The 23,538-nt window shown below is 35.7% G+C and overlaps 1 protein-coding gene across 1 annotated transcript; it reads left to right on the top strand.

The window, feature by feature from the left end:
• Positions 1-18,315: 18,315 nt before the first annotated feature.
• Positions 18,316-23,109, top strand: HSBP1 (heat shock factor binding protein 1). The gene is made up of 4 exons (XM_007476132.3): positions 18,316-18,531; positions 19,080-19,146; positions 20,177-20,297; positions 21,798-23,109. The coding sequence occupies exons 1-3, from the start codon at positions 18,487-18,489 to the stop codon at positions 20,293-20,295; spliced, it is 231 nt and encodes a 76-aa protein (XP_007476194.1). The 5' UTR covers positions 18,316-18,486; the 3' UTR covers positions 20,296-20,297; positions 21,798-23,109.
• The last annotated feature ends 429 nt before the right edge of the window (positions 23,110-23,538 follow it).

Here is a 23,538-nt window from a genome sequence, read left to right as displayed (position 1 = left end):
CCTTCAGAAGCAAAAGCTTACATGGGCCTGCAATCTCACTGCACCAATGTTGCAAGCTGGTGCCAGCTCAGAGAACTAAGGAACAAAAGTAATAAAATAGATTACCATAAAAGGATACTATGGTTGGGGATAGAGGTAGAGGAACGGACTGTGTTGAAGTCTGATACACCAGGGGAAAAGAGTACAGCATTCACTTAGAGCCTGTATACTTTTTCTTGGCTATAAACAATACCTTCACAAAAAATTGATCATTTATTAGGTACAAAAAACTATGTAACTATTATAAAAAGATAGAAATATTAAACTGATATTAAATTAAATTAAAAGCAGAAATATGTAGCATCCTTTTCAGACTATAATGTAAAAAATACTTTTAATAAAGGGTCACTAAAGTAAAATTTAATTTAAAAGTAAATAATCTAAATCCTAAAGAATGAATAGATTGGAGGCAGAAGGGTAGCTCAGTGGATTGAAAGCAAGGCCTAGGTATGGGAAATTCTGGGTTCAAATCTGACTTCAGACACTTGCTAGCTGTGTGACCTTGGGCAAGTTTCTTACTCCTCAATACCTAGCTCTTACTGCTCTGCTGGCTGAGAATTAGTACACACTATGGATTCCAAGACAGAAGATAGGAGTTGTGTGTGTGTGTGTGTGTGTGTGTGTGTTTAAGAATAAAAGGTTGTTCTTTAACAAGTCATAGAAACAATCAATAATTTCATGAAAGAGAATGACAATGATGAAACAATCTACCAAAATTTATGAGATTCAGCCAAAGCAGCATATAGGAGCAGTTTTATATCTTTAAATGCTTAAATCAATAATAGTGGAAAATAAGAACTCAATGAATTGGGCATACAATAAGAACAAATTTTAAATCTCCAATTAATCACCAAAGTGGAAATCCTGAAAATCAATGGAGATATTTTTAAAACTGAAAGGTAAGTAAACATTTGACTAATAAATAAAACTAGGACCTGGTGTTAGAAAAGAAAACAATAAAATAGATGAAGCATTGGTTTATTTGGTTTAAAAAAGAAAAAGGAAAACCAAATTACCAATATGAAAAACAAAAATACAAATGTATCACAAATGAAGATGAATCTAAAGCAAATATTTGGAGATATTTGCCCAATTATATGTCAATAAAGCTGACAATATAAGTGAAATATATGATTATTTACAAAAATATGAATTTCTCAGATTAATAGAAGAGGAAGTAGCATACTTAAATAACCCTATCTTACATTAAAAAATAGAAGAAATCATGAACTACTTCCCAAGAAAAAATTCCTAAGACCAGATGAATTCTACCAAACATTGAAAAAACAATTAATTCCAATATTTTATAAACTATTTTCAAAAAATAAACATGGAAGTAGTTCTACCAAATTTCTTTTATGATCCAAATATGGGTCTGATAATTAAACCAAGAGAACAAAAACCATAAACAAATTTCCCTAATAATTATTGATACAAAGTTTAAAAAGAAAATCCTAGCATACATCAGAAAGATTACATACTATGACCAGTGGGATTTATACCAGGGATTCACAGCTGATTCAATATTGGGAAAAACCATTAGCATAATTGACCATATCAATAACAAAACCAATTAAAGCCATGTGATTATTGCATCATATGCCAAAAAAACTTTTGATAATATGCAACACTCACTCCCATGAAAAATATTAGAAAGTCTAGGAATCAATGGATATTTCTTAAAATGATATATGGCATCTATCTAAAATCTTCAGCAAGCATTATATGTAAAGGGGATGAGCTAGAAGCCAATAAAATGAGGGAGGGGAGTAAAATGCCTATTATCACCACTATTATTCCATATTATACTAGAAATGCTGGCTATTGCAATAGGTGATGAAAAAGAAATTGAAAGAATTAGAATAGGCAGTGAGGAAACAACATTATCACTCTTTGAAGACAATATGATGGTATTCTTGGAAAATCAACTGAAAAACTAGTTGAAAGAATTAAAGTTGTAAGATATAAAATAAACCTACATAAATCATCAGCATCTCTATACATTACCAACAAAGTGTAGCAGATAGAGAAATAGAAATTCCATTTAAAATAATTGAAAATATATCTGCCAAGATAAACCCAGGAATTATATGAACACAATTACAAAACACTTTACACACAAAGTCAGGTTTAAAGAATTGAAGAAATTGTAATTGCTTATAGGTAGGCTGAACCAATATAAAAAAAATGGCAATTCTAACAACGAATTTACTTTATCAGTGGCAAAAAAATATTTTACAGTACTAGAAAAATAATAATAACATTCATCTGAAAGAACAAAAGGTCAAAAATATCAAAGGAATCAGTGAAAAAATATGAAGGAGGCAGCCTAGCAGTACGAGATTTCAAAGTATGTTACAAAGCAGTAATCATGGAAACAATCTGGTACTGCATAAGAAATAGAGTAGTGTTATCAGTGGAATAGATTAGGTATACAATACACAGTAGTAAATGACTACTAATATAGTGTTTGATAAATTCAAAGATCTAAGCTTTTGGAATAAGAACTCACTATATGGGAACTTCCTAACTGTGTGACCCTGGGCAAGTCACTTAAACCCCATTGCCTAGGCCTTCCCATTCTTCTGCCTTAGAACCAATACACAGTATTGATTCTAAGAGGGAAAGTAAGGGTTTTTTAAAAAATGATTGGGAAAACTGGAAATTGGGTTAGCAGAACTTAGGTTAACCAATATCCACATTATATACCAAGATAAGATCCAAATGAGTCCATGATTTAGACATAAAGGATGATATTATAAGCAAATTAGGGGAATATATAAATTTTTACCTGTCAGACCTATGGATAAGGGAAGAATTTATGACCAAACAAGAAATAAAGAGGAGCATGGGATAAAAAAAATATGGATAATTTTGATTATATTAAATTAAAATGGTCTTATTCAAACAAATGTAGCCAAGATTAGAAGACAAGCAAGGAAACTGGGGGGTAAACAAATTTCAATTATAAAGGCTTCATTTCTCAAATATAAAGGGAATAGAGTAAAAATTATAAAAATACAAGTCATTCCCTAATTGATTAATTGATCAATGAATATGAATGAGCAATTTTCAGGAGAAAAATTCAAAACTATCTATAATTATGTGATATAATATTCTAAATTGATATGGATTAGAAAAATGGAAAATAAAACAACTCTGAGGTACCACTTCACACCAATCAAATTGGCTGATGACAGAAAAGAAAAATGATAAATGTTAGAAACATAGAAAAATTGGGACACTAATGCACTTCTGGTGGAATTATGAACTACTCCAACCATTCTGGAGAACAATTTGAAACTATGTCCAAGAAGTTATAAAACTGTGTGTATCTTTTAACCTATAAGTGTCACTACTGTATCTGTACCTCTAAGAAGTCAAAGAAATAAGAAAAAATACAGTTATTTAAAAAAATTATGACAGGTTTTTTTTTTTTCTTTGTGGTGGTAAGGATTTGGAAACTTAGAGGAAGACCAGTAATTGAGGAATAGTGGAACAAATGGTATATGGTTATTATGTATTGTGCTATGAGAAATGATGAGCAGGGTAGTTAGTTTGGAAAGACTGATATGAACTGATGCAAAGTGAAGTGAGCAGAACCAGAACATTATGTATAGCATCAACAATATTATATGATGATCAGCTGTGAATGACAGCTATTCTGATCAATGAATTGATCCACGACAATTCTAAAGGACCCATGATGAAAAATGCTCTCTACCTGTAGAAAAAAGACTGTTAGAGTCTGAATGAAGCATATTTTTTCTTTCATTTTTTTTGTAACATAGATAATATGGAAATATGTTTTGCATGATTTTACATGTATAATTCATATCACATTTCTTGTTTGCTTAATGGGTATAAGAAAGGGTGGAGGGAGGGGAGAAATTTGGAACTAAACATTTTTTTAAAAGAATGTTAAAAATAATACTTTTTAAAATACACATTAAAAAAAGAGGAAACATAATAGTAAATGGAATAATGTGTTCTGAAGAGAAATGGAACTCAAGATGCAGTCTTAGTAACTTATCCTATAAATCTGAGCTTAACTGTGCAAGGAAAAAGAGGATGTTCAATGAGAAAGAAAAAATTAATATTTTTAGAAAAAACAGAATTGATGAGATTATTTGCTTCTTGAACACTTCAAACAATAGAAATTCAGGAGGACTGCAGGCAAAGACTGCAATAGAAAAGAATAGCAAGAGAGACTCAGAAGAGACTTTTTTTCCGAATGTTCATCAAGATATAGGAAGTGAGGTTAGAAATCTGTTAAAAATAATAGTGACAATGCAAAGAGGAACCATTATGGATATACCTTGGCAACACCTTGCCCAAAGATGGGCCAATATTTCTTTTGTGGGATTATATTGCAAAAAGGAGGGTATCTGAAAAGTAAGAGGATAATAGGGGTCAGAGAGGGGTGTGTGATGTGCCAGGGTCAAATCAAAGGCAAGTAATGATAGGAGAGTGACCTCTGTGATCTCAAGAAGAGAATAGCCCAGAAGAGAGTGGGTAAGGAGGAGGAAAGAATTAAAAAAATGGATGGAAAGGAAAAAGGTCTTACTTTGGAGAAGAGTTCTACTCATAAATGTTGGGTTTTTTTTTTGGGTGAAGAGTGTTATATGATATTACTTTCATAGCTATGGATAAGAGATATATTCTTAAAGAAATGAGTGATATATGTTATTACAAAAAGATCAAATTAAAATTTTGACTACATAAAACTGAAAGTCTTCTGTGGGAGACAACTAGAAAAAGAAAGAAGTGATTTAATGGGGGCAATCTTTATATCAAATTTCTCTGATAAAGGTTAAAAACCAAGATTTTACATATATAATATATACATGCATGTATATATGTTTCTATAAAACAGCCATTCCTTGATAGATAAATGATTAATAGTCATGACCCAAGTTCTCAAAAGAGCAGCAATGTATTCATAATTACAGAGAGGAATGTTCTATACCACTAATAATAAGAGAAATACAAACAAAAATAACCCAGAGGTATCATCCTACACCCTTCAAATTGTCAAAAATGATCCAAAATTATATCAATGTTCCACATAAGTGGTTGTTAAAAGATAAGAACAATAACATACTGTTGGTCGATCTATGAAATTGTACAACAATTTTGGAAAGCAATTTGGAATTATATAACATTAGTGACTAATATATTCATACTCTTTGAACCAGAGACTTCATCACTCAAGGAAGCCCCATATATCTCAAAATATTTATAGCAGCCTTCTTTATGATGGATAAGAATTGGAATAAAAAACCCATTAATTGGGGAATGCTAAATAAATTATGGTACAGGAATGTAATGGAATGTTATTTTACCATAGGATAAGAAATTATATATATATATATATATATATGTAAATATATGTATATAATTAATACAGAGAAACATGGAAAGATCTCTATGAACCCATGGATTGTGAAGTAAGCAGAACCAAGAAAACAATATGTACAGTATGGAAAGGACCAAAATCAAAAGGAAATGAAATAGGGGGTAGCTGGGTAGCTCAGTGGATTAAGAGCCAGTCCCAGACACAGGAGATCCTGGATTCAAATTCGGTCTCAGATACTTCCTAGATGTGTGACCTTGGTCAAGTCACTTAACCCCCATTGGGTAGCCCTTATACCATTCTTCTGCCTTAGAGCCAATATACAGTGTTGATTCTAAGATGGAAGGTAAGGGTTTAAAAAACAAGCAAATGGAACTCAAATATAAAGTTCAAGCAGAACTCAAATGAAGAAATATGAAAAGGCATTCCCAATCTGCTCCTTCATGGAAGTAGGAGTCTATAGGTATTATATATGTTATATATGTTTTCAAACTTTTTAAATGTATCCATTGCTTTTGTTGTTTTTCCTCTAAAAAATTACTATTTGTCATATGGAATGGATTTTTGGGAGTGCCAGGGAAAAAATTCTTGTAATACCTGTGATAATATAAGAAAAAGAAAATATCAATAACCATTTATTAAATGCTTATTGAATTTTGATTCCATTCTCTAGATACTTCATTAAGAATGTCTGCTTCTTTCTCAAGTCCTTTTTCTTTCTTTCCTCTCAGAATGACATCTTCTCTCTTTCAATGAATCAATTATCTCTCCTAACTTGAAAAGACTCAATATATTTCTCCACCTTTTTCATATGCTCTTCTAAGAAAGACATCAACTTTTAATTTGTGTTCAAATGGTTTTTACTTGTTACAATCAAAAATGCAAACATAGAACACTGAAGATTGCAACATTTTCTTTGCACTATATCCTTCCTGAAAGTTATTAATCAATCATTTTTTTGTTATTAGCTCTTATTGACATCTTTGGTGGTGAATAGTATGTAGAAATGAGCCTGCTGTTTCTAAGGGCATGTGAACTGAGGGCTGAAAGCTGTTTCTAAGCAAGGCTTGATTTATTTATAGCCAACTTCCTGCCTTTTCTCTCAATATGATGCCAGCTTGAGCAGCTGTCTTTGATGAGAAATTAACAGATTCTTGCCAAGATGAAATAGAAACAGGAACAGCTCTCAGTTGTTCCTTTGGTTAGTGGTCAAGGAAAGAATTTCAAGGAGAAATAGAATTAACAGTGAATATTTATCTAATTAATCTAGTAACCTATCTTTTCTTTATTCCTCTTATGGCTAGACTTAGCTATATCCTTAACCTTCCCTGGTAACTATTCCCTCTTGGGATTCTGACCTTTCAGACCTCATTCAGAGTGTTATGTTCTTTCTTATTGCTGTGTCATAGGACACACACTGGTAAACTAAAGACTATCCAGAGGTGGCAAACCAAATGGCAAATGTCAGCAACTTTGGGACACACAAGGATCAGGTGAAGGAAATGAGGAACTTTTATCCTAAATAATGGAAGACTTAGAGAAGATAGTATAGTTGTCCTCAATTATTTGAAAGTCTGTGACTTGGAAAAATGATCAGACTTGTTCTGTTTGGCTTTAAAGCACAGAACTAGAAGGATGGAGTATAAGTTACAAAGAAACACACTTAGGCCTGAGGGAAGAAAATTTCCTAGAATTCAGTCACTTAAAAGTGAAGATAGATATCTTCTTTCATAGTGGTCTTTCTACCTCACCTGGCAATTCACATGATCACACATCACAATTATTCAAAGGAAATTTTTGTCAGATCTGGGTTGGATCAGATTGCCTTTGAGGTCCCTTTTAATACTGAGATCTCATGATGTCCAGAACATAAAATTTGATTCAGAGAATTAACAAATTAAACCAGTTGTCCAACATATAAAGGAAGTTTTTTTTTTCTTCTATAAGTTAATTGACTTCAGTAGCCAGCAAATTGAATATATTGATGACATTATTTTGCAAGAACTATGGAAAGGGAAGTAATGATCACTATGGATCATCAAGAGAAGTACTTTTTCCAGGCTAGCCCCATTTCTTTTTCAACTACAGGGATATTTGATTTGTAAAAGGTATAATGCTACTGGAATTTTTTTCTTTTTTTTTCTGGTAAGATGTTTGACCAAATGTCTAAACTATTCTGCTGTTGTTGTTTAGGACAGAGATAAAATGTGGATAATGATAAAGACAGATAAGTTCATAACCAATTGAAGGGCCAGACCTAAAAAACTATTGTGTTTATGTAAACCTTTAGGGAGAAAATATGTCTTTGGCTCTATACCATGTAACATGTTTTATGAATGACTCATTAAAGTGTAATGATTAAAATAGTGGAAGACATAAACTGTGGCAGATATAAGAGTGGTTGTTAAAATGGTGACCTCAGAAAATATGGTTTCAAGACAATGTTTTGTTTTAAATCAAATAATATGAAGTGGTCGCCAGGGAAAAATTCCCAAATATGAATATATACCCAAGTCAGCTGGGTTTTATAGAGATTTTAATTAATACAAAATTAGGAATTAATGAAAGAGAGAGAGTAAGAGAAAACAATAGGAAAAGGACTAAACCAGCTTAGGCCAGCCTTAAGAGAGAGAGATCAGTCAGTTTTTTATCCACTCACCACAAGATTTGTCCCAAGCAAGATTCTAGTGTTCAGAGAGACACCAGGCCAGCTCCATCTCAGCTGACTCCACCAGCTGAATGTGCCTCTGCTGCTTCCCAGCTGAATGAATGAATCCCCAGCACTGAGATCCTATATAAAGGGAATTTTCTCCTATGCCACTTCCTCTAAGTTCTCACATCTACCAATCACAGTAGACATTTTCCAAAGGACAGACCATTCTTAATTCACACCTGAGTAGACTTTAAACCTTTGATTAAGTTCACACCTGAAAAAATCTCTGAGTAAGTTCTCACCTCTTTGCTCCTTGTAAATTCACAAGTTGTCTGACCTTTAAAGGTAAGCACCCTTTTGTATCAGATCTAAAAATAGGCACAGCTTAAGAACTTTTGCCTTACTATAAGTATGGGTTTAAGTATTTTTCATTATTCAGCAAGGAGTTTCTTCCCCTAAAGCAGGCTTAAGTAGGGGTGGAGTAGAGATCTCACATTCCTGATCTAAGTCCCTTCATTGTTTAAATGGGGAATGGTCTGAACCAAACCTTATGAAGTAGGGTCTGAGAATTTTTAAGATTCACAAAAGTATAGATGGTATATTTATTTGATAAATGACAGAAAATGGTAGGGACTAGTTAGTATATTGGATAACATAATTGGAATTTTTTTAGTCTAAAGAGAATAATGGACCAGATTCAACATAAGGAAATTTTGGTAATGATAAATATAAAGTCCTTTGACTAGGGAAATGAATAAACATTTATAAAGTACCTGCTATATGCCAGGAACTATGTTAAATGCTTTACAAATATTATATCATTTGATTTCACAACAACTCTGTCAGGCAGATGCTATTATTATGCCCATTTTTTAGTGGTGAAACTGAGGAAAAAAGAGGTTAAATGACTTGTTTAGTGTCACTTAGCTCTAAGTGTCTGAAACCAGATTTTAATTCAAATCTTCCCAGCATGCTATATTCATGGAATGGAGAGGGGGAGGGGCACAAAAATCTGTGGCAGAAGAGACATAGCTTAAAAAATTGAGAATTCTTTCTCCAACTTCAGTGGTTGCCATCATTGTAAAAATTAAAATTAATCTACAACAATTTCAAATATTAAATTTTATAAGATTTATTAATAATCACTAGAAGTGATGAAATACAAAGGTAGCAAAATAAAACTATGTGCCTATCACTAATCTACCTGTTCAAAAACCCCACTTCACCACAGTTCCAACACAAAACAAAGAGTAAGACCAGGAACCTCCAAAATGTAGTTCAAAAGCACAATATTTCCAATTACACATTGAAGGAGAGAGATATGACTAGATACATTTTGTGAAGGATTGCCTGGGGTGCTAAGTCATGTGGGATAGGACCAAAGTCAGGACAACTGGCAAAGGTTGAAATGAATGATCTTGGATTTATTCAGGAATCTCACAAGAGGCCTTTACCTTTCAGGGAAATCTTTGAATGTTTTACATTTCTGCATGTATTCATAAGTTGTATCTTTTGATTCTTAAGCATTTTCTATGGTAGTGTGTAGAGTAAGAAATTAGTGTGTTATTCTCAAGGTAATAGCTATTAATATCTAAGTTAGTAAAGTTGGTTCCCCACCCCCAACCCCCATCCATTTCTCTTCAAGCTCCCTTCAAGACAAGGCTATCCCATCCCCTCCTTCTTCAAGCAGGACAAAAGCACTACAGCCTTAAGTGAGTTTGTCTGGGGATCTGCTTTGGGGCAGGTATCCCAGACTGACTCAGTGATTAAATCTTAAGTACCAATCTTGAGTACCCTTTTGTCTTAGAAGTCTGCACATTGTATCAAGCCAAAGGTTAGAATGATCCTCACATCAGTTCCTCCCAGGTAATCCAGTCCTGACCTCCTCCTCTCTTTGTGTAATATTCCTGCCCTTTATTTCTGGATTAAAACTGTTGTCTCCAACTTTTGACCATTTCTTTAAAATGCTAATTTGCTTGATTGTGCCCACTGGAAAGCTATTCTCCAACTTCTTATAAATGTTAATTTGTTTGAATACATAAAATAAGTCTATTCTATTTTCTTATAGGTCAAGAGTCTTTCTGTAACTCAGTCAGTTAGCCAGGCAGTTAACAGTCAGCCAGTCACTCTGTCTTGGGGCCCCAATGCATGGCTGCACATCTCTCTCCCCCACCCCTATAAATTTTGGGGGGTATTTGTCTTAGGTCAATGACTTGAGGCAGTGTCCTATATTTCTCTCTCAATAAATACATTCCATTTTAAAGATGTTTTTTTCCCCAGTTTTTTTAAATAATGGTCAAAGAGAGTGTACTTTGATATTTTCAAGTTTCCTTAAATTTCCACTTCACAAAGTAGGAAGAATAAAGGCTGTCCCACATCCCATATTCATATTGTACAATGAGTGATAGTACAGAAATTGGAGAGCGTATCTGCCTCTTTCTTTTGGAGGGAAACTCTAAAGACAATTCATGCCTGTGTTAAGAGACTCCTCTATAGTTTTACAGAGTATTGAGGTGAACCCCATGTTGGGGACATGCTACACTTTAGAATAATAAAAAACTCCATAACTTAGCTTTGAAATAAAAAGAGAAATTTATTAATTATTATTCATGTTGAATTTGGCTGGGAGGACAGCACAGGTGGGACACTGCCTCCTAGAGGAGATGTGTTCCAGGATTTATATACCCTTCTCACAACAGGGGCTGTGTTACCAGGGTGAGAGAATGGAATGAGGTTAGGCAGAAATGGGGTATGTTTGTTATCTGATCTGAGCTAGAGCGATGTATTGTGTCCTGAAGAAAGAGAGGGTGAGTAGGCATTGTTTAGGGGAGAAGGAGATGTCCTAGATACAACCCAATGATATCAGAGTATAATTGGAAGATATATATATGTGGCCATCTCAAAATCTAGGGGAGAATCAAAGGGGAATATTTCTCTCAGGGGTCTTTCCTTATCCTAAGTCCCTGATGCCAAGAGTCACCTTTTCCTCAGCATTAACAAAAATGCAAGGAAGGAAAGAAATTTTCCTGCTTTCTATTTGACCTGAAACACTTCTAGGGTTTGGAGTGTCCAAGGAAAACTCAGGGTACCATGTCATGGGGGGGAGGGGAATCATAAAAAGCCAAAATGTAATGGACCCTTATGGAATCATGTTCCCAGTATCAAACGTACTCTAAGGAAGCCCAGATACCCTTGGGAATCCCAGGGTGACATGAAAGTAGAGTGAAGAGATGATAAGAGAAAAGTTTTATGTCTTCAATAAGAGTAACCAGAAGTTTAGAGAGGTTTAGTAATTTGTTCAAGGTGTGGAAAGGAAACAAGACTGACAGTTAGTGGGGGAAGGGGCAACTGGGAGTGGCAGTAGGGTCTTGTGACTAGCTTCGGAAGATCCAAAGCTGAAGTTGCTGCAGAATTCCTAAATGAAAGGATCCCTAATTGTGCGGTAGTTCCACATTTCAACAAGATTCAGAATTTCGATGACACTTTCTATAGACAATGGCTGTTGATGGTGGGTGTGGGGACACTGGAGACTGGGACAATCGCTGGAACCATGTAAAGAAGTTCCTCAAGTGATCTGGACCATTCACACACCCTGATTTCAAACCAAGCACAGAATCTCTTCAGTTTTTGTTAGATACTTGTAAAGTACTAGTCATTGGAGCAGGAGGATTAGGATGTGAACTTCTGAAAAATCTGGCATTATCTGGTTTTAGACAAATTCATGTAATAGACATGGACACCATAGTTGTTTTCAATCTAAATAGGCAGTTTTTATTTAGGCCAAAAGATGTCGGAAGATCACAAAGCTTTACAAGAGGAGGAAACGGATGATTTCATTAACAACTCAAATCAAGAACAAACGATCCAGTCAGAAGAGTTAGTTAAGGAAATAAACTACACAATCTCATTAGAAGAAATACTGGCAGCATTGGGAGTCAAGAATTACCAAGAACTTTGTGAAAAGTATGAGGAAGTGGATAAAGTGGATAAAGACACTAAATTTGCAGTACAAGAAAATCATATACCTGATCCAAAACAAAAGGAAGAAGAAGCAATGTAATGCTCCTATCACATCTTCCTTTCTCTGACATAGAACTTCTCACAAACTAGATTGTCAATTAACAAAATATATACAATCTTTACAAACAAGAATAGTAGAGTTGCATGAAATGGGCTCGATACAATAAACAGTACCCCTGGATTACAATTTGCACAGTATCAAACCAGGAGATATAGTATACTTAAAAATTTTCAATAGAAAATTGACTACAGATATAAAATGGACAGGACCACATTAAGTATTGCTTACTACCCCAACAGCTATAAAAGTTGCAGGGAAAGACTCATGATTTCACTGTTCCCACGTGAAATCAGAAAAAGTTCGACATCACTGTAACAGACAAAGAAGATAATTAGACTACAGATAGTGCTGAGAAATGGAAACAAAAACTGATTAACATAAAAAGTACACTACAAAGAAATAATAGTGAAACATAATGTTCGAGACAACTTCCCAGCCCATAGGAAAAGCAACCTAGAGGAAAAGCAACCCAGAGGAAAATCAACCCAAAGGAAAAGCAACCCAGAGGAAAAGCATCCCAGAGGAAAAGATTTTAAACTAGCCCAGAGGAAAAGCATCAAGAAAAGATGCTAGAGACAAGAAACAAAGAGAAAAAGCTGAAATGGACAGGTAAGACTTTGAACTTTGTAAATTTGTTTATATAAGAAGAGGACAGATCAAAAATGAGACTTATATGTAAGACTAAGTGTGTTGAAATAATAAAACAAAAGTAATTTCACATATTAGGGAAATAGCATGCATCATTACATAACATGGAAGAAAGAAGAGATCCATCAGTCAACATGAGAAGTGGAAATCTGAAGCAACTTGATAAGTATTAATTTAACACAACACTAATAGACACAAAACAAAATCACAAACTACATATTAAGAGACCTTGTTTATATAAACAAGTGTCTGAAATTGTATTTATGCAAAATGTAAATATGTATATAGTTAGTTCCATAAGGTCTTAGGAAAATAGAAAGATCAATAGATATTTCTATTTGACTGACATTATGATGTGGAATATTGTATATTGTTATATTATATGTAAATAATTTCTATACATAATGTATTAGTTTTAGTTAACTTAGAGTAAGTAGTATTAGCACTAAGATTCAAAGTTTTTGTAATAGTTTTGTTCAACATGTATTGTACTGAATTTATTGTAAAACCCCAAAACTACCCTTGCCCAAACTTTCCTGCTAAGAATCCTTAGAGTAGATTTAGTAAATTGGTAACTCTAATATAAATATGTGACCTTGGGAAGGTCACAACAAAAAAAGGGGAGGACGATTGTGGAAAGGAAACAAGACTGACAGTTAGTGGGGGAAGAGGCAATTGGGAGTGGCAGTTGGGTCTTGTGACTAGCATTTCCTTCCTGCTGGTGTGGGTCTTGCTTGCTGGTGTTGGAGGAGAGAGGAGCTTGTTCAGTCCAGTCTGGAGTGGCATGGTCTTCTTGGTTCAGCTGGAAGATTCAGGCCCAATCTCTTCTGAAGGTTAGACCTGTTCTTGTTTGCTTTCTATCTATTGCTATAAAGTAGACGGGAGTGGGACAAACCCTCCGCCAGCCTCTAGGGCCTGGCCTCAGGTCTGAAGCTGAGAAAAAAACTCCAATTCCAACTGGTTATTAAACTTTATATTATTTGAATTTGCAGTCAGATAAGTGGACTATCTTTTCTGGTCATAGAGGGAGCTGAACTTCAATTCAGTCATTCTACAACAAACAGTCCTTATCAGACCCCTGCTGCTTCCTCTCAGCAGGGGGCATCTCCCTCCTTTGCTTCACCAAGCAGTGTTCCCTCTCTTCCTTCAACTCCTCCATAACCATACAAACCTCCCATTATCCCCCATTTTTCCAATCCCATTTCTTTCCCCAATAAATATTACAAACGTCACCCAGTTAAATATAAGAAGCAGCATTTGAACCTAGATCTTGCTTCTCTCAATGTCTAATACCATTTCTATTACCCCCAAACTGCCTCTAAAATAGATTCCTGGCAAAATTCTAGAATGTGTTATTAATGTTATTTGATATTTGAAATATAACTTTAATATGATTAAAACAAAAATAAAAGAATTGGGAATGACAATAACAAATGAAATTCAAAATTGATTATTGTGATGGTGATGTGGTGGGTGGATACATTTCACAAGAATGCAAGACTCTGAAACTTAGCTTAAAAGTAAAGAGAGACATTTAGTAGTAATGTTAAATCTTTGGACAGCAAGACAACATTAGGGGAACAACCTGGGGGGTTGCAATCCCTAATGCCTCCATTATGGGGTTTTTATATTCTGACATGACTCTGGAGCAAGGGGTAGGTAGGGGAGATTAGCTGGAGGGCATGGGAGTGGTTCTCATGATTGGGAGGATGAATGAATGAGGAGTGTCTTTTTGTTCATCTCAATTCAATGGGGCAATCAAAGGAGGGTAATCTCCAAGATCAGGTGTTTTGGGTTGGGAATCAGGAGGGCCTAAGGGAGCAGAGGAATTTCCCTGATAATAGTTTGCCTGAGTTTCTGGGGGTACAATGCCCATGCCAGTAATACAATAGTCTTATATTTGAAACTGATATGTGTTGTCCAAAGAGCTAAGAAAATCTGGTCCAAAATATGAATTATCTATTTTTTAAATTGCCATATTCACTCCAAAGTCCATTCATCTTCATCTGTATCCTACTGATGAAGCACATATTATGTTTAGCTATATAACAAAATGTCAAACTATGATAGGACAATTGTCTCTAAAACTAAACTTTTGACTTCATTCCCATATAGATTTCACCTTCATTGAAGACAGTTGAGTATTCATACTATTCATATTGAGATGTTTGTGCTTTGTTCTTGAAAACCTGTGGAGAAACAAGAACAGACTTGGCAACAAACTTCAAATTAAAATCTCTAATAAAATTTTTCACAAGTCAAGAGAAGAGCTTCTCAAAGTTAAAATTGTTTTTGTTTCATATGTTGTAATATTGGAGATTTTTCTTCCTATTGACAGCAAAGTATTTCATCTTGACTTTTCTCTCTTTAATATCCACTTTGTTGCCAAACAGTACTCCAGGGATATTTTCATACTTTTGTATAAGGTCTTTATGCTAGTCAGGTACATTGTTTTAAGTATAGCAATACACTTGTAAAATTAACCATTCAAGTGACATTTGCCAAAAGTAATTCTTCCCATACCTTCATCCCCAATTAATACAAATTTGAAATGCAGTTGGAGTAATCTTTGGGTGACCATCATAATGGTTCTTCCAGTAGCATCTCCAGGACCATCTGAGTGAACTCCTTGAACATATTAAGTAGGTTGTTTGTGAGCATTTAGAAAGAGAGAAGATGATTGCTAAAAACCATGATGGTTTCAACAGGAAAAGGTGATGCCAGGTTATTCACATTTACTTTTCTTTGATAGGGCAAGAGTGTGGGATGGAAATTGAGGGGACTTTGGAAATTTAATTTCAAAGTTCCTCTTTTACCAGTTATTAAAAAATATATTGTTATGGGGGTCAATCCACATCGACCAAATGTGGTCAAAATATCCTTCCCACCAAAATGTTATGGGCGGGAAGGATACCTTTTGCAAGAATGCAAGACTCCAAAACTTAGCTTAAAAACAAAAAGAGAAATTTATTAACTTAGAAAGTAATGTTGAGAATGGCCAGGAGAGAACAACAACTAATTTCTCACTCTACATAGTAAGGAATGTTATAGGTATAGTATACTCAGGTGATAGTAAGGGTTATTTTTTTAATGATCTCAAAATTGAATAAATATTTTATTGATAACTTCTGTTTTAATATCATGGTGATACCAGATAATAATATTTCCTGCTTCCATTGTAAACAAAAAGCAAGAACAGGTAAACAAAACCAAATAATTCATTGAGCATATGCAATATTCCATATCCACAGTCCTTTCCAACCAAAGATTTATTTCCCTGTGTCTTTTCTGGGGGCAAGATGTTTTGTTTACAAGTTTGCAATCATGCATACGATTTTTCTGGGACTGCCTACTTCATTCTATATCATTTCATTTAAGCCTTTCCATTTTTCTCCAAATTCTTTAATCATTATTTTTAAGATAAAAATATCCCATTATATTTATATATGGAAATATATGCTCATGCCAACCTGATGGGCAACCACTTTATTTCTAGTGATCGGGAAACTTTCTGACAGAAGCTCTTGGAACTAAAAGCTCAGAGCTTTTCTCCCCTTCTCTTATCATCGAAGTTGAGGTTTGTTTCTTCACAGACCCTGCTACTCACAAGCTGTCAGATTCCCTATGAAGTTTCTCTTCTCCTCTGGGGATAGAAGAAGTATATTACTATATTCTAGGACCTGCTGGGGCATCTGAAATCCCTCTCTGAGAGGGATTCTGTCCCAGGTCCAGAACCAGAGTCTTTTTTGGGTACAAGATCCCTCATCTGAATTTACCTTTTAACCAATAATAGGAATCATGGCCAATAAAATGTACAGTTCCATAAACCCTAAAATAACAAGTAGTTTGACCTCTTTGTCACACCCTGTTACTCAGCATCTGTGGTTCAACAAACTTGTTTTTTTCTTTATTATTTGGTCTCCAGTTTTCTGACCTGCTTAGGCTGGTTCTAAATACTCTAATATTTCTATATTACTTTAGAGTACTATATAAATGAAAGTTGTCAAATTGCAGGTATCCAGTAACAGAGATAATTAATTACCTTAAACTGACCAAGAGAAAATAAGGTGATCATTTTGAAAAGCTTTACTACAATACAAAAGTTAGTGAGAGGGGCCAGAAGTAGGAAAAAATTCAACTTGTTTTGGGTGTACTTATGGGAATGCCAAGTGTGGATTAGTGGCAATGGAAGAGAAGGTAAAAAAGGGGATCAATTCCCTCATCCCTACTCCCCAAGGCCTGGGACTACTGACTGGATAGATTTTTTTTAGTCACTAGAATCAAGAAGTTACAGTAAAATGGGTAATTTGAATTTGAAGAGGGTAGATTTAAATTTCCATTAATTGTGCCACCTATCTGACTCTTATTCCTGAGTGAAATGGGCTAGGATGATGAGTTTGGAGATTGTGTTCTTTCTCTCCCTTTCCCCCAAATGCTTTCCCTTTAGAATAAAATTCATCCTATATATATCACATAGGTACAGTAATAGTATGTTGTTTCCTCCATTCAAATGTGAGTGCAATGAGAGAAGAGACCTTTGGTTTTTGCCTTTTTTTGTATCTTTAATAGAGTTTAGCAAAGACTATCCCTATCCTCACCTCGCCTGCCATTCCAGTTCTTGACTTCTGGGGCTTCAAAACCATGCCTCAGATGCTGTCTCATTCTAGAACTCCCTTATGGGCTCAGAGCATCCTTGACTTGAATCATCTAATCATTCTTTATAGATTTTTAAACTTGAAATATCCATTCACAAGACCTACTTCTTTTACCCATTGATAAGTTCCTCCTAGGGTCTCCATTCTATAGAGGAGCCCAAATCTGCCAGCCATTGTTTCTTCCAATTCCCGACTTTTAGATTTCAAAACTATGGTAGAACCTTAAGCTCTAGAAACCTTTCCTAGTCCCCTTTTCTGTTCTTTTTGTGAGTTGTCTTTTTCCGTTAGAATGCATGCTGCTAGAGAGTAGGGACTGTCTTTTTGGTTTTTATTTGAATATCCACCTTGCTTAGCACAGTGCCTGGCACATAGTAAGTTCAAAATAAATGTGTGTTTTCTTCCTTCATCGTCACATAGTAAGTGATGAATAAATATTCACTGATTAATTGTGTGAAGAGAGTCCGGGGAAATTAAGAACCTGGCTTAAGAAGGATGAAAAAGGAATAACTGCGTACATAAAGGACAACACATGAATTCCAGCTGAACGAGTGCGGCGGGTATAGGGGTTGGGAGATTCCAGGAAGAAATGAGAAGAGAGGTAACAGGGTTAGGAGATGGAGAGTGTCGGAGATGCTGAGAGAATGAAGTCAGAATGGATGCCAGGGAGGAGCACAGCATCTAGGACTGGCTCGGAGACCTGGATACCTGGGATAAAGGATGACTTTGTGATAGTAAGTCCACAGAGAAAATATTTGGGAGTGCAGAATTACAGTCTAGAAGGACTGTGGAAGGTTTAGAGACGGAAGAAGGCGTGGGCCGGGAGAGAGGCGGGGCCAGCGCGCGTGTTCCGCCCACTTAGAATTTCCTTTCACCGGCTTCAGTTGCACTCTTTACCGTCACCCATAGAAACTTCATTTCCCAGAGGACGCTAGGGCACCGGGGCAGGCGCAGATATACCCTTACGCGCTTCGGGAGGCGTGTCTACCCTACCGCGCAGACGCACATTGGCCATAGAGACGAGTTGGGAAACCGACTGAAGTCTGGAGCCGGAGCAATGGCGGAAACAGACCCCAAAACTGTACAGGACCTGACCGCTGTGGTGGGACCCAGGGCCGGGGGGTGGCGGGTGGGGGGAAGATTGCTTTGGAGGTCTGGGGACAACCAGCGCGCGGCTGGAGATGGAGGTCGCGCTGACCCCCTTGGGGCCCGGCGGCCTCCGCCCGATCCCCACCCAGCGCTGGAGCCGCGGCTTCCCCCGGGGGTCTCCTTGGTTCCCGGCCTGGCCCCTCGGGGGCTGCAGCTAAGTGGGGTCGCCGCCCCCTTTCCTGTCCCCACGCCGTTTACTTCAGTTTTTCTGTGTCCCGTGGGTGGAGACCCCTGTGTCTGCCCTTGAACCTTGCTCTGGAGCCTTGAGTCCGAGCCGTCCTGTCACTATGATGGCTTCCCTAGAGAGGATGAGAAACGGGGAGTGAAACAGCTCGGCTTTTACCCTGGGTGATTGCACTGAGTGCAATCCGAGAGGACCCAGGCCCTGGAGCCCATTTCTGGCCTCCTCCCTTTCTCCCATCTCTCTTAGCCATCAGCCTATAGATGCTTTCCAGCAAACCTCTCCCCATCACTAATCAGAATCTTTCTTCCTTTCTGCAGGTTCATACACTTCTCCAGCAGATGCAGGACAAATTTCAGACCATGTCAGACCAGATAATTGGCCGAAATATCCTTTCTCCACAGTGTCCCTCTCTCCCTCTCCTCTCCCATCTTTTATGCTTTCCCTACCCCTCTATTCCCCTCCCCACCCCCCCACCCCCCCATATCTGGTGATAGTATGGTGGGTTTTAGAGATGGATCATTCATCTGTTCAGTTCAACTTGGATTGATTCTGAAAGCTCTGACCTGAGCTCTGCTTAGCAGGGGATTGGTCTTGTTAAAGGCCACTTATATGTATATGAGTGGATTGGAAAGAGCAGGAAATGGTGGAAAAAATTCGGAGGTGACCAGGCCATTGGCCTTAACCCTTTTGCACAGGTTAAGTATAGCCAAGTATATCCCTCCTTAGTTCAACCCCAGATCTGGACCCAGGAACATCTGTTAGTGGAAATAGAGATAGGCTTTATGTTTGTGGCTTCTGTTAAAATCAGCCTCTATTAACTGTAGATATAACTGCATACATATATTTATGTGGTTTGCCAAGACCAGCCTCCATGTACTAATCAGTTAGCTATATGTCTATATGTGTATAGCTGCATAAAAATGTATTCACTTGTATGTGTGCATATGATGAAGTCTTGGCGTTTAGTGGATATAGGACTGGTCTTAGAAGCAAGAAGACTTATGAGACTTCCTTCTGATATTGACTCTGACTATAGGTAAATCATTTAACCTTTCAGTGCCTTAGGCAACTCTTAAGACTCTTGATCTTCATTATTGGAGATCCCTTTCACACCAAAGAAATTACAGGCTGGAAACCAAAAAATATGGGAAAAGAGACAGAAAAGAAGGCTCAGTTTGAGATAGAAAAATAGGTGTGTCTCATGAATCTTATTTGTAGACCTCTACCCCTGTTTTTTTTGCTCATTGTGGGAGAGTCAGGCTGAACCATTGTGCTCATAATAGCTTAAATTTGGAAGCTCAGGATCCTGCTAGTTTGACTTGTTAGAGGCCATATATTTAATAAAGGAGTAGAGCAGAAGGTATAAATAAATGATGGAGCAACTTTATTGAGTGTTGTCTTTAATACGTCCAACTTGATGATATGAGCAGTCGCATTGATGATCTGGAGAAAAACATCGCTGACCTTATGACCCAAGCAGGAGTGGAAGAAATAGAAGGGGAAAACAAAATACCAACTACACGTAATAGTTAAAGGTAAGGTTCAGTCTTATAAAATTTTGAAATCTTTTAGTGGCTCATTTTTCCCCTCATTTGATTTTGATAGATTCTTGGTGTTGATTACTTTGAAGAAATTCAAATATCAGAAATTCTAATAAGCTATAACATACTTTGAAAGAACAATGGTTAATTAACCATTTACAAGGATTTGTTTCAAGTCATAGGGCACTTCTTTGCAAGCCCTACTTGTGACTACTCATGTTGGTGTCACAGCCTTTGCAAACCAGAAAATAATTTACTGTTTTAGCTTCTTTCCCATAGTTTTTAGCATTTTAATCTTCCTGGTATCTGAAATTTACTGACAGTGATAGAATTATTGAAAAACCAAAAACAAAAAGAATATTAAAGCATACCATCATGCCACCCATTTGTGATAAATTCCGTGATTATAAAATGCAGAGTAATAGGAATGATCAGTGAAGTAGTTGTGGAAGGCAAATAGTTACTTAAATTATTTTCATCTTAAAAATAAGTTTGCTCTGTAATAATGGCCACATGTCTAATTTGCCACTGTTGCCTCATCTTTAGCATGAAATTATTCCTTTATTACCTAGGGATATTTTGGGGAAATGATTTAATTCATAAGTTTCTCTGACCTGATTCTTCATTGTTTAAATAAAAGAATTCCCATCAAATTAATTGGAGTTTTCTCCTCAAGAATTGTGGAATAGAAGCAAACTAATAGAAAGGCAGTGGATTTAGAAACAGAACCTTGGTTCAAATCCTAGTTCTGCTAGTTAAATAATTATTTTGACTTGGGGAAGTCAGTACTAGAAACAATTCACATTTAAATAATAATAGCAGGCATTGTGCTAAATGCCTATAAATATTATTTCATTCAACTTTGAGATATAGATACAAAGAAGTAAAGTGACTTTCCATGGTCACACAGTAAATGTTTTAAGCTGGATTTCATCTCCTGGCTCTTAAGCTTAGCATCTCACCACTGCCATTGCACTAACTGCTTTACTAATACCCCACAACAACTCTGAAATAGTTAACATGAGCATCAATATCCCGATTCTACAGAATAGAAAACAAATGGTAAGAGGTTAAATGACTGGTCTGTGATCACACAGTTACTAAGTTTCCAAGGCAGAATGTATATCCAGTCTCTGAATATTATGATAATCCTGCACTTTTGCCACTATACTGTGTAATTATTTGGACTTTAGTTTCCCATTTTTTGTAAGACGAAGGGTTTGGCCTAGATGGTCTTTCAAGTCCCTTCTAGCTCTGTGAAAATCAAATGGGAGATAGAAGAGAGGAAAAAATTCATATTACTTTTTAATTTATGGTGACAGTAGTTCTTTTTAATCTGTTGTAGAATTCTTTATCCACATTGGGGAAATAGTCTACTTTTAGCAATTCTTCATATAAGATACTTTTAAGAAATCTTGCAGGTGATTTATTTATGTTCTAATTCTAGATTATCACTTTTACTGATCTTTGTCGACATTTCTTTTTTCTTTACAGATTTTGTTAATCCTTTCGAGTGAACTCTTGAAAATGTTTTTCACAAGCCAAGAGGTGAAGGAACAGATTTTCTCAACTAACTACTGTGTGCAACATTTTTTTTTAATTATAGAGCTTGTATTCCTAGAATATGCAGTTTAGTTAGGTTTCAAGGTGATTTATTTTTTGATTTCTTGTATGTGATAGCTTCAACTATATGACATAAAATGTGTAAATATTAGTAAACTGAAATTCTGACTACTCTTGGCTAAAATTTTCAAAATTTTTAGTGCATTTTTTGTCAGGTCATTTGTCATTCCTTTTGTAGTCATTTCAGTTTAATAAGAAATTGGTGCAAGTTTTTTTTTAAAGAAATGTATTAATTTTTTCAACTGTTATCAGATTCTCTTTGTGAACTGAAGTACCTAGAGTAAACGGTTCGTAATTCTTAGCACAAAATTACTGTTGTACTATAACAAATAAATGGTATGTTGACCATATTTTTAAAGCAGACAAAAAAATTGAGCATTTTGTATTTGTGTCATTGCTATGTTTCCAAGATTGAGAACTATACTTAAGAATCTACTGTAAAAAGCCCTAGAAAGGAGCTGAAATTGAATGATTGTAACTACTGCCACTTTTTAATACACTAGAGGATTTGGATGGTGACAATAGTATCTCAGTTCCTCTCAAATAACAAGGACAGAAAATAACCTATAAAGATGCATTACATTCACTGATTGGAATTTCATGTGGTGTAACAATTCAGTCTTCAGTTATATCAAAGATGCTTATTGTAAGAACATGAGGGGGTTTCAAAACCCACTTGCTATTTACTTGTGCTACTGACTTTAAAAAGCATTTGTCAATTAGAAGAAAAAGCAAGTGGCCATTGTGAATCCTTGCATACTGACTGATAAATGCCCTTATTGTAAGCTTGGATTTTTTTAAGAAAAATTGTGTTTTATTGTTTACCTTTTTTCTTAACTAAATGCTTGCAGAATAACACTTTTATAATAGATTATAGGTGGAATGGAAAATACCAAACATTTTCATCATGACATCCCTTTCTTTTTATCAAGAGGTAAGGGAAGAGATTGGACACCCAGATGACTGATTCATCAGATTGATCTTGAGTTAAAAAAGCAAAACAAAAACAAAGTCAAGATAAGCTGAAGGATGATCTAGAAGTAGAGGGAATCATTTTTCCTGGAAATGAACTTTTAAGTGAATATTTTGTGATTGTAGGAGAAATTTTCTGTACCACCAGATAGTTTATTGTATTGTTATATATATATGGAATAAAGCTACGAAATAATTGTTGTAGTCATAATATGTCTGATATAAAATTATTAAACCAGTCAGCCAAAAATTTTTAAATACTTTCTACATGCAGAGCTCTGTACTAGGTGCTTCAGATACAAAGATAAGCATACAATCTAATGGGTGGGAGGGAATGAGAAAATGATTTGTGGGTGATGTATAGTCATGACACTTGCCCTAGCAAGCTTCAGTTTCCTTATCAGAAGAAAGAGTTAAACCAGATGACTTCTAAAGTATAGATCCAGGCAACATGCTTATATGAGCTTTTAAGGAAAAAAAACCAGCTCATCTGGAGATGTCAAGGAAAGCTTCTTGAAGAAGATAGCATTTAAAGGAAGGCTGTAGCATAGAATGTGAGATTGAGAAATAGAGTTCATTCTACCTAAGGGGCGCAGCATAGGTTAAGGCAGAGATATAGGAGATAGAACTTGGAAGAGTT

This window comes from Monodelphis domestica, chromosome 1 (genome assembly GCF_027887165.1).
Source record: "Monodelphis domestica isolate mMonDom1 chromosome 1, mMonDom1.pri, whole genome shotgun sequence".
Classification (NCBI taxonomy): Eukaryota; Metazoa; Chordata; class Mammalia; order Didelphimorphia; family Didelphidae; genus Monodelphis; species Monodelphis domestica.
This window is presented reverse-complemented; position numbering and strand designations above follow the sequence as displayed.

Coding starts and splice junctions, on each gene's coding strand:
- HSBP1 (XM_007476132.3), top strand. CDS start 18,487: ATGGCGGAAACAGACCCCAAAACTGTACAGGACCTGACCGCTGTG. Junction 18,532..19,079: donor TACAGGACCTGACCGCTGTG/GTGGGACCCAGG, acceptor TCCTTTCTGCAG/GTTCATACACTTCTCCAGCA. Junction 19,147..20,176: donor AGACCAGATAATTGGCCGAA/ATATCCTTTCTC, acceptor AATACGTCCAAC/TTGATGATATGAGCAGTCGC.